This window comes from Silurus meridionalis, chromosome 11 (genome assembly GCF_014805685.1).
Source record: "Silurus meridionalis isolate SWU-2019-XX chromosome 11, ASM1480568v1, whole genome shotgun sequence".
Lineage (NCBI taxonomy): Eukaryota > Metazoa > Chordata > Actinopteri > Siluriformes > Siluridae > Silurus > Silurus meridionalis.
The window spans coordinates 3,161,617-3,173,971 of record NC_060894.1 but is presented as its reverse complement, the minus strand read 5'-3'; the positions used below and the strand labels follow the sequence as shown (position 1 = coordinate 3,173,971).

At 38.7% G+C, this 12,355-nt stretch overlaps 1 protein-coding gene across 1 annotated transcript in view; it reads right to left on the bottom strand.

Annotated features, from left to right (window-relative positions):
* The window catches only part of kcnn2 (potassium calcium-activated channel subfamily N member 2), a 43,746-nt gene that overhangs the window by 21,247 nt on the left and 10,144 nt on the right, over positions 1 to 12,355 (bottom strand). The window contains 1 exon segment of the mRNA XM_046860439.1: positions 2,391 to 2,809. Within this exon segment, the coding sequence (XP_046716395.1) occupies positions 2,391 to 2,809 (419 nt within the window).

Below are 12,355 nucleotides of genomic sequence, written 5' to 3'. Positions count from 1 at the left end.
AAAATAAATTGGTGAATTTTCATCTCACATGGCACGAAAAAAACACCAACAAATTTTCACCAAATAGTTCAGTAATCCTCCACTTTACTGCGGTTCGAAACTCGCGCCGCCGGTTTATCTCGGAATTGCATTTGCCACTTAACTCATTTGTTTGGCTGATTTTCCCGGTCTCTCTGTATAAAACTTATAGGGAATTGTTTTAATGGAGTTTTATGTTAAAATAATAAAATGTATTCATAAAATATAATTATTAATTATAAGATACAGTAGAGTACTGTATACATAAAATAGCATTTTTGGGGTGGCATCCGTGATAAACGGGGGATTACTGTATTCCTATACTCAGAGACCAATGAGACAAACAGCTCAGGTGAAATGTTCTCTTTACCCCAGTTTACTACTAATTGGCTATGATGTAGCTGAGCTTTCTAAACAAATACCATGTAAATGAATATCTTCGCTACAATTGGAAGCTAAAGCACACTACTGTTTTCCTGTTTGGGTATGGTAAAAATATCTGCATAAATGTGATTTTTTGATGAAATATAGCGGTCACAGAGCAAAGAACCGGGCTGCTGATTGAAATATTAATAAGATGGTGCATTACGCTTAGCAAGCCCTGTTTTTCACCTGGTCTAATAAAAAAGACAAGCAAAACTATAGTACATGTACCAATATAGGGCCCTTTTCTCTGTTGTAGACTGAATATTTATTCGTGTCAGATTTTTGCTGCTATTTTAATGCTGTTGATTAGAAAATATAAGTGATAAGTGCCTGGGAATGTTCCTGAAATTAACAGACTTTACTATACTTTGGACTTTCAATGAACATTGTTCTGCATATAAACTGTGTCTGATTTAAAAACGAGGCAACTCTAATTTGAGGAACATTTACAGTTTTTCTCAGTTTCTTTGAAGAATTTCCTCGAATTACTCTTAATATATGCAATCAGTGCAAACAGCATAACACAATGGATTACTTGCGAAAAGCCTGTACTATTTGTGTCAATCTATTAGAATGACAAGTCCTTTTTCCATTGTTCACAAACAAAATAGTCAAAATGTTTAGTCATGCTGTTAATATGAAGTGCACGGTTTTAGTATTTCCTTAAAATAAAATAGAAAATGTATGGCATCTATAAATTTCCACAGCACAAATTTAAACATTAATGCATGTGGGACATTGATTGCAAGAGACTGGACAGGATTCATACTTTTACTTAAAGAACTAGTTGATCTGATGCCATACACTAACCTCTTATAAAAATTGTATATTCATCTTCACAATTCAGCAATTCAAGCCACATTTACAAAAAAGTTTACTAGAAATGTGTAGAATAGAAGCTTGACAGATTATAACAACTGGTTTAACCTTTTCACATTTAAAGATTTATGTAATGAACTGATGCCGAGATTTTTGGAGGGGTTTTCAGGTGAGAACCAGTATAATATATTCTGATCAACATTACAAACCATTGATAATGTAGGAAATGGCAGACTATTGTACACTCGCATTTAGTGCAAAGTATATAATTTCTGATCCGATAAACGATCCGAAGCAACTGAGAAAAGTGTAATAATTAGCATAAAAAAAATTTTATTCAATAAACTTGGGCAGAAAGCATAATAAACTTCTCCTAAGAGCAAGTTCCGCCATCTATTTCCCATTTAACTGAAATTTTCAGAATGACTGTTTATTATTTTGGTTTATCTAACAAACTGGAAATGCTGCGATGTATATATTTTCCCTGAAGCGGATAAAAATTCAGAAATGCCCCACAGTCCTGTGAGTCACACTTCAGAAAGTGTGACATTTTCTTCATGTAGCAGCACAGCACCTCTACTGTATTCTTAATGATCGTAATCGGATAATTACCAAAGCCTTCATTAGACGAGACAGGTGTAGGAAAAACCGATATCTGCAGTGCAGGAATTCCCAGGAGTGAGACTGAGAAGCAACGTGCTGGTACAATGTACAGTAACTAGCATTGTAGCATGTTCCTCTTTGTGTGAAGGTGCGTGTAAGTTTGACAGTGGGCCTCAGGGAAGCGGAGGAAAAGGCAAAATAAGATTGCAGTCCCTTATCTGACAATAAAAAAAAAAAAACTGACAAGAGAACATGCTAGTGTTTTCCTACAACAGATGCATCACCGCTGTAGGTCTAATCAATTCTGTTTTAATTAGCGATGCTCTTTCTAGCGTGGAACGTAAACAGAATTTTAATGCCACTCTGTTACGCTGTAGGGCGCAATGACAAATATGAATGGTGACCATATGTGTTGAAGTGTAAACCCAGCTTAAAGTGTGTGTGTGTGTGTGTGTGTGTGTGTGTGTGTGTGTGTGTGTGTGTGTGTGTGTGTGTGGTTGGGAGTGTGCGATAAGCTGCTACACCTTTCGCACGCCCTGACAGTCCAGGCGGCGATGATCCACAGGGAAATGGTGAAGACGAGCAGCACGGTGCCAGGGCAGATGGTCATAAGGGTCTTCATGACGAAGCGTGTGTTGAAGTTGATCTTGTTGAGGGCGCCGATGCTGCGTGATGAGGCGTCCGTGAACAGCTTGCTGTGCAGCAGCATGACGCGGGCGATCAGGTAGAGGCGCAGGAACATGGGAATGGACAGGATAATGTCCACGTCGGCATCCGTCTTGGACGGCGTGTAGTAGAAGGCAAGGCGTGCCGTCCACGTGAAGGTGTACTTGCCCGGGATGGGGTGGATGGCGCACACCAGGATTTCCAGGCAGATGAAGAAGATTCGCTCGTATGTCATGGCTATCCTCCAGTCGTCCGCTGCATTGTCCACCATAAACAGCTGGGGTGGGGGCAGGAGAAAAAGAAGGCAAACAGAAGATTGAAATATGTCAAATAATTTATTGTGCTTCAAATAAACAAAAGTCCAGAGGGTACAGCCGGACCTGATCCATGTCCTCCTGAACATCCAGCCATTTGCTCCTAACCCATGGGAACAGCAAATGCAATTATACAGCCTGAAACACGGAGTTGTCTTTAGCTCAGGTCATAAAGGAGGCGCTAGATCAGGTCAGACTTCACCAACTTGGACATTTAGTTCATTTGTAAAAAATAATACAGCATAACCATTTTTGTTAAAACAGGAAGAGTAAATTCATTTAGGACAATCAGAGTCGGATTAATGTATAGATGATCCAAAGTGTTGGATCTGAGAACATATTAGATCTTCTCGATCTCAAAGAAGGAGGGCTATAAAATACTGTATATTGTCACTGGGCTGAAAAATAAATGGTGCATATAATTAACCTTTAAAGCTTTTCTCTTAAGAACAATTCTGTACCTTAAAATTATTAAATTACATATTATAAGCACCATAGGTAAGTAGATCGACCCAGTGGCAAGCAAAGGTACAGATTACTACGCTTTTTTATTTCTAAAAATGAAATGCAATATAGAGTTTTTTGAAATAAAAAAAAATCTCACATGGCGTGCTTAGTTTTAATAGAGGGGGGAGGGGGGGGGGGGAGTCAGGTGGAGGAACTCTTTTTACACTCTATTTTCACTTCTTCTTATTAAACTTCGTCAAGTTATTTTCTTTCGAAATCATCTTGCATTCCATATGTGAGCATTTCTATCGTATTACACAACGACCAATTTAGGAACAACAATAACAAAAAAGGAATTTCATTGAACAAATTCTACAAGATCAAAATAAAAGTAATTGTGAGGTTGCATTCAGGGGAAGGGAATCTAAATTTTTTTCGCATACTGTCCCTCTGTATTTATTTGCAATAGAAACATTGGAAGTAGCTGAGATTTCGTTGAGACTGACATAATTTTATGTTCAGTATAAGTCCTTGAGCTAGCATACACTGGCTAATTCTTATATTCTAATAAAGATTTGATAATGCCCTGACACCTTGCATGGGCATTCATTTGGGCTCAGAATGAATGTAATAGTCAGGTCATTTGAGATGTTCAGCAGTGTGGGCTGTTTATTTCTTTATTTATTAAAATTATTAAACATTTTTTATAAAGAATTCAATGGGAATTTGTAAGACGCAATGGATTGATGAAAACCTCTGCATGAAAAACATACGAATTGTTTGCATCGTATTACGATTTAAAATATTACTCTGTTCTTGGTGCTAGAACGTTTAGGAAAATTCTCTTCAGCAGTGTGTTTGGAATGAGAAAAAAACCCTTTTCACACACACTCTTTCAACACACACTCACATATATTGCAATTTCAATCTCAGCTCAGCAGCCCGTGCCAGCACTCATCCCTCACTGTTCATTCTCAAACCCATCTTTCATGGACTGCCACCATGTTTCTCTGCAATTGGCTCAAGCCTGGGAACCACTCAACATCTCCCCCTCCTTTTCCTCCATCACGAGAAGAAAAAAAAAAAAAAGATTCGCCTCCACCTTCGGCTCGATAAATAACTTCCACCCGAATGGACGCGTTGTCAAAGCGGCTCCCCTCCTTGATGATCTGTGCAGATAAACTTCCCTCCCTACTTCCTCCTTGAGCTGTCTGTCACTTCAAGGTCCACTCTGCATTCTCCGTCAATGCCGCAATATTTCACTGCTCTCCCTCTTCATCTCTCGTACCCCGTTCTCAGTCTCAACTCTATCCGCCGTGTCTGCAACTCCCAGATACGACAGGAGGAAAGCATAAACTCCTGATGCGATGAATTTCAATGAGGCTTGCGCATTCTGAAGGCGCTCAATGAGTAATAGGTTTACTGTTAAAACACCAGGCGAAACTACAGGCGAGCGAAGTTGTCGTGTTCCTGAGAGTGTTTTATACATGCATCCTCAATTCTGATTGGTCAGAAGGTGTCGATTAAACTTCTATAAAGGCACCTCTGATGGTATTTAACATACTAACTGCTAATTCATAAGTATGGCAGACTCACCTGAAAATGTATGACTAATAATAAACAAAAGCACAATGAAGAACAATGAAAAACTCTAATTACTGATATGATGACGTTTTATTGAAGAATTGTATCTACCACTTATAGATGAAGTCTCTGTGCTTTGTAATAATCAGTATGTTTTCCAACATGTAAAAGTCTTCAGAACAGAGACGTTTATACTTTTAGGATTTTTTTTTATTGTAGAATTGAACTTTTTTCCAACATTCCACAACATTCAATGTAAATAAAAACAAAGATTTATTTAATTGGTTAAATGAACAAATTGATGTTGTGTAGAAGGAACTTTGGGAGGCTAATGTAGGAAGCGAAAATGCTTTCTGGTTTTTATTTTATTATTTCTAACCTGAAAAAGTTTATGGGCTGCTGAAAATGTTCCTGTAAACATTCTTGGGTCCTTGAAAAAAATATCCACAGTAGAAATGTGTCCAAAGACATCTTTAAATCTGATTAAACATCCCAAAAAATCCTCCTCCATGATCCCTAAAATCAGATTCATGTAAAATCTTTTTTCTTTATTTAAAGAAGCCTCATTAATATGGAAATCATTAATTCAGGCTTCTACAAACCAAGGAACCATTATTTATTTAATTATCAACAGGTAAAACTTTTTATAAATAAGAAAGATGATAAGGATTTACTTGTCCTATATACATTACAGCACATTTAAACTCCTTGCTCACATATCACAACGTGTTAAGTAACAAAGTTCGAGCACAAAGTCAGCCATGATACATCGTCCCTGAAGCAGACAGAGTTAAAGGCCTTGATCAAGGGTTCAACAACAGCAGCTTGGTAGTACTGGGGCTTGAACCTTTGACCTTAAACCACTACTCCTGCTACCATACAGTCTACCTTGATAAACTTTTGCTGATGTTCCTTGCCCTGGTTACCCTTGTCATGCATAGTTCCTAGTCGTGTTTCCGTTTTTGTTTTTTTGTGCTGCGTTCTTTTTTTATTTGCACTACTCAACAAGAAAAGTTTGTACTTGAATCCATCCGCCTTCGCCTTTACATAACAACTTCCTTCCTAAAAAAAAATCTTACAAACAAAGCCATGGGGTTTTTTTTTTTGTTTTTATAAAAAAATCTATAAGAGAATATATATATTTTTTAAGAGTTAAGAAAACAAGTTTTTTCAAATTCTGGAATCTCAACAGTTCAATCTAATCAGGTTCAACTTGAAATGCTTTAAAGTATAATTTGTGGCAGCGGGGTGGTTTGGGGCCGAGCGCCGGTTTGTGAATAGAGGGTGAGGCCGGGAGCAGGTAGACACGGTAATGACACACTTAAAGGGGATTATGACTAATGTGTGTTCTCTCTCTTGCAGTGATCAGAGGGAGCGTTTAAGGAGGAGCGAGAGGATATGTATGTGTGTGTGTGTGTGTGTGTGTGTGTGTGTGTGTATGTGTGTGCGCGTGCCTGGGAACGTAAGGCTGCGGCCCTGATCACGGAAATTACAAAAATTAACGATTTCTTGATTTTGAACCTGTCCTATTGTGGTCTTCCTTTCCCCAAACCATTCGCTCTCCCACATAATTCAATGCAGAATCTTTATGTAGATTTTAACAAAGATTTTTATTTTTTTCAAATTATAGAAATAGGTCTTGCTATAAAGAGGTTTTATATAGGATATTGTTCTTACCATGTTATAGAGTTTTACATGCATCACTCACTGATTCCCCTGAGGGAAATTAGGGTGGAACTGTTTTCCCCAAGTGTTTAACCACTAACTGTCAAACACACTGCTGTCAAACAGCTTGAGGGATGTCACCAAATAAGAATGCAGTATTGTTTAGGAAGAGATAATGAGTTCTAAACCAGAGGTCTCTAACCACCAGGTGCAGAGCCAGTACTGGGACGTAGAAGACTCGCTATTAAAGTCGCATAATGTTCTGGGGAAAATATTTATAGATTTTACACTGTATTATTGAGCTTTTTGCCATTTAAGAGCCACTACCCAAATATACATTCAGTGTTATTCACTTCACTATGTTGATAATGTTATGTCATAAAGTTATGACTGATCACTATGTGTGTATATATATATATATATATATATATATATATATATATATATATATATATATATATATATATATATATATATTTTACAAAAGTGAGTTGAAAGATATTTTGGAAAAATAAAGGCAACTGTTTGTTAACATGAAAGTTTTTGCGCTGCTTGAGGCATTTACAATAGACACTCATTCATCCATAGTAACTTAGTAACAGGGTTGTGGTGGTTTAAATTCAGCCATGATATCAGTTCATATTTTAACAGTTTAGGACCGGAACCCTCTCCACCACAACCACCACTTAAATCCAGATACAAAGATGTATAATTTGAGCAGTAAACAAATACAGATAATGTAATTGTCACCTCTGCAGTGCTTTGTAAATACACTATATAGACAAAAATATTCGGACCCCTGGCGTTTCCAGCCTTCTGTGGTTTTCTTTTCAAACTGTTACCACAATGTTGGAGGCAAACAATTGAATAAGATGCCCCTGGATGCAGGAGTATTAAATTTTCCCTTTACTTGAACTACAAGACCAAAACCTGTTCCCAATGTGGCCCAATGTAGAGCCATTAACCCTATTGAACACCTTTGGGATGATTGTGAATCCTGTCTGCACCTCAGGTCTCCTCACATCCTCATTTATATCAGTACCTGACTTTTATAAAACCTTTGTGGATGAATGAGCACAAATCATTGAACAAGCACACTCCAAAAATCTAGCTGAACATCTTCCCAGAAGATTGGAGGTTATTATAACAGCAAATGGGGTCTAAAAGTAGAATGGGATGTTCAAAAAAAGCACAAACCAATCTTATGCTCAAGTGTAAAAATTCCCAAAGCAGAGTCTACACAGCAGCCATTTGTCACTGGCTACGGGTATTTGATCCAACGTTGAGGCACAATGCCCGATTTCACTAGTTAACTCCCATCCTTTGTTAGGTACGAGAGCTCATTAGTGAAATCGGCTAGGAGTGTGAAGGCTATGAAACGAATACCCGAGGCCTTTATCGCCTGCAGGAAACCTTCACTCGTGCAAATCGCTCAGATTCAGAGCCGATTCACAGAAGCCGCCGTCTTTTCTGTGGTTAATTATTCACTTCGCCTCCCTTCCACTCGACTGCATGTCATCGGTGTGAAAAAGGCCCGGATGCTTCAATAATTCAGAGGATGTAAGGACCATATAAAACTCAGCAGTAAATAAATGACAATCTCAAACTTTAAAATGTTTCTCTGCCAGCAATTTATTATAGATATTATAAATTTTTTTTCATCCATTAAGAAAAAAAAATGGTTCTGTTCCATTACTGGAAGTGAAATAGGATCAACGACCTAGATCGTATATATTTAGCGGAGGCATGTTACAAAATCGCGAATCATTCAAATGGAAATATGTCTCCTAGCTTTTAGGCGGGGCGTTCTTCTCAAGGACACGGTGTACTGAAGAGAATTAAAGCTCTGTGACTGCACCTACACACTAATCATACGCACGTAATCATGTTATAGCACAACAACCTCCATTAACACCCACCCACACACAAACACACGCACACCAATTACACTTATACACACAGCATATTAAAATACTCTCACTGCATTTTAAACTACTTTAATCCAGTAAAGTGTTTCTAAAAGTTTTTAGAACTTTTGATTGTGCTTTTTTTGTCTGTCTGACTTTTTTTTCTAAATTTATAACGTGACCTGCATTTTAAAGTCTGCTGCTGTAAGGCGTTTCACTGGTGTGTGTTCTTCTGTACTGCTGTACTTTTTTGGGGTAAAAATGTGGTATTATTATTACTCGAAGGTATCAAAAAGTTTCGAGATTTGCTCTGTTTACAAGGAAGTACTTTATTTATCTGAGTTTACACACAATCAGTTCAGTGCCATTTCACAGCAATAAAGCGCTCCCAGTGTTCCTCCCACTTCTGGAATGTGTCCTGAAAGTTTTCTTTTCGAAACTTGTCAAGCACCTTCTGATTCACGCCAGAACAATGTGGATTGTGCTCTGACGATCATCATGCGCAAATTGCCAAGTGGTTTAAAAATTGTCAGCGGTTGTGCTTGTTTATGGTCTTCCTGATCTCTAGTTATGTTCTTCCGATCTTAAAGCGCACGATCTTAAACACCTCGAACAACTCGTTGCAGCATCAACGTATGTCAAATGTATGTCATGTGAAACGCGCAGTTGAGGGTTAAGGGCCTTACTCAAGGGCCCACCAGCTTACAACCCTTTGGTCAGAAGTCCAACATATTGACCACTGATCTACCTCATTCCATTAACCCCAAACCACTGAGCTACCTCATATCCCATTTATTCCTTACATAAGAAATCAGGAACAGATTGCTTTTTTTTTTATTTTTACATTTCTTTCGTCCTAAACAGGATAATTAAATTTAGAGAAAATAAAGTATCCGTCCTTGTGTTTGAGGTCTGGAGATGGAACGAAATTCCGGTCATGGCGAGTCGTGATAAGTCTGAAATCTTATCCTTGGAATTGTAAGATGGAGTTCGGAAATACACCCAGGATGCAACAATATATGTATGTAATGACAAAAATTAAAATAAAAAAATCAATTCACAGATTTTAAATAATGAAGAATAATGAGTTCTAAACAAGACAAAATCTCGAAGAACGCAAGAGATACTGTATTTCATTTTCCGAGACAATGCACATGGATTTCAAATAAACAAAAGCCACAAAAAAGCCTCCTCTGCTTCCCTGTGGAAATAAACAAATATGTCAAAGCTGTATAATTAATGAGTTTGATTTTCCCTTTCGTAACGTCATGTCCTCTTATCTCATAAGCCATGCTGCATGGATCAGAGCTGACAAAGATAGAGCGAATATCGGTGTCAGGAATACCAGAGTCTTTCAGTGTCTCAGTAATTCTGTGACACTGAAAAAGTGTGAGGAATGCGGCATCTCTGACCCAATCTGTATGTTTTACGAGCCACACTTGGCCACGTGCTAAGCTTAGCGCGAGTCAAACAGAGACTAAAATACAAAAATACACCTCTTCCTCAGCCTGTTTACTTGTGGTGATCGGCTGTCACGAAAGTACTCTTCGAAAGTCTGTTTCTCCAAAGCGCGGTGATTAAACATTTAGAGTGGGCTGCGCAAGGAAAGCTACTCGCTAGGTAAAACTAATTATGGTAATGGACAACCTGCAATACAATCCTCGAGAGGTCCTCACCTCGGTGCATCATATATTCCGCACAGAGTGTCAGAGCCACCGGACGGGGTAGAGCCGCTACCTTTACCCACCGCACATATACGGTCATAGCTTAGGTTACACGGGCGACAAAAAAAGCTAACCTGAGCAACAACATGACCGAATGAATCGAAGAAACCCCGGGGGGTCAAGAGGATTTCCTGGAGGCTCATAGCGTTAATAAAACATACTGCACGAGGCAGAGGCTGGACAGTTGATCTTATCTCTGGTTTTCAGGGTGCTGTAGAGTCCAGAATTCACAGAGATATGTTTTATTTAAAGAGTTTCAGAATGAAAATAGAATTTGACCACACAAAATTTTGCACACAAAAAAACTAAACAAACAAAAAAAACCCCCAGCATGTTTGATAACGATAAACTATTTGTCCTCAAAATCCACTACATTTGAACCATACCCAGCCATTACCCTGGACAATTATAGAATTCTTTTTTTTCTTTCTTTCTTTCTTTCTATCTATCTATCTATCTATCTATCTATCTATCTATCTATCTATCTATCTATCTATCTATCTATCTATCATCTATCTATCTATGAACGAAAGAGAAAAATCGTATCTGTAATGATGGAAATGTGGAAATCTGGCAACCCTGCAGTTTTCAAGTCAGATTTCTTTAATAGCAAATAATTGCATAATTATTTATCTTACTTAAATCATGAATTCTCATCATTTCTCAAATATGTAACATTTAATGATTATAAATTAATGTTATGATTTAAAATGGATGAAAATAACTTTAAAAGTTTAATAATAATAATAATAATAATAATAAACATAATGATAAGGCCAGACGTTGTGCAGTCAGTCCTCCTTAAGCCTGACAATCACACTGACAGACCTGACAAGATGCTGACGTTCTGTTTCTTCTGTTTTCCTATGAGCTTCAACTTTGTGTTGCTATTGATTAAGACTTTTTGGCTGGGCGGAAGGGGATTTGAAGCAAGACTCCACGGTCATCGGCATCTGTCACTCTGCTAGGCAGCTCAGACTGGTTACCGGTTTCAAGGCTGCTCAATATAACTAATGGAGCGGGGCTCAATATTTAATCTGTGTAATGTGGAGATGGGAGCATATATCTTGTCGCTGGGAAAAAAAAATCGCTCCGTCTCATTAGTGAATTACAGCCTGAGAGGCTTGCCTCAATTAGAAATGACCGCCATGGTTTATTTATAATATCAAAGAGAGAGATGCTAAGAGGCCACTTTGCATAAATAGATGCCCCTGCAGGAGGTTACTCGTGCTTTCTGGTCCTTTTTGAGAGGATGTACAGTTTCGGGGTGTTTCATAGCCCGAGGTCCATTAGCAGGACATAAAGGTTATAGCCGATACTATTTAAAGGTAAACCGACACTCCCCGTGAGGTACAGATTAGCTTGTGATAACCCACGCTCGCACTATGGTAAATCTTTACGGCGAAGGGGTTGTAGGTTTAATCGTGTTGTATCTGGACTGTAATTCTGTCCACGAGACGTCAGTGCAGTGAAAACACAAAGGTCACGGTGAAGACTGGAAACGGGACACCTGTCTTCTGTGTCAGTGAGGAAACGTTTCACCACGAGATTAGAGATCCGACACATCCTCTGTAGACTGATGCTGTCACTCACACACAATCTTGAGTATACACACACACACACAGAATTTGTACAAATAATATATGTATAAAATACATACAAGAAAATGGACACAGGGTTAAGACAGATGCTGCCAAAAAAAGGAGGCGTTACTTCTGTGTCTGTCTCACAGTGAAGGGGTGTGGCCTCAATGTATCTTAGTGAAGGAGGCGTGGCCTCAATGTCTCTCAGTGAAGGAGTTGTGGCCTCAACGTCTCTTAGTGAAGGAGGTGTGGCCTCAATGTCTCTCAGTGACAGAGGTGTGGCCTCATTGTCTCTCAGTGAAGAAGTTGTGGCCTCAACGTCTCTTAGTGAAGGAGGCGTGGCCTGAATGTTTCTCAGTGAATGAGGCGTGGCCTCAATGTCTCTCAGTGACGGAGGTGTGGCCTCAATGTCTCTTAGTGAAGGAGGCGTGGCCTGAATGTCTCTCAGTGAAGGAGGCGTGGCCTGAATGTCTCTCAGTGAAGGAGGCGTGGCCTCTGTATCTGTCTCTTAGTAAAGGAGGCGTGTATTTTGTGCCTGCGTCTCAATTAAGGAGGCATGTTCTCCATGTCTGTCTTTCAGTAAAATGGGCTTGTCCTTC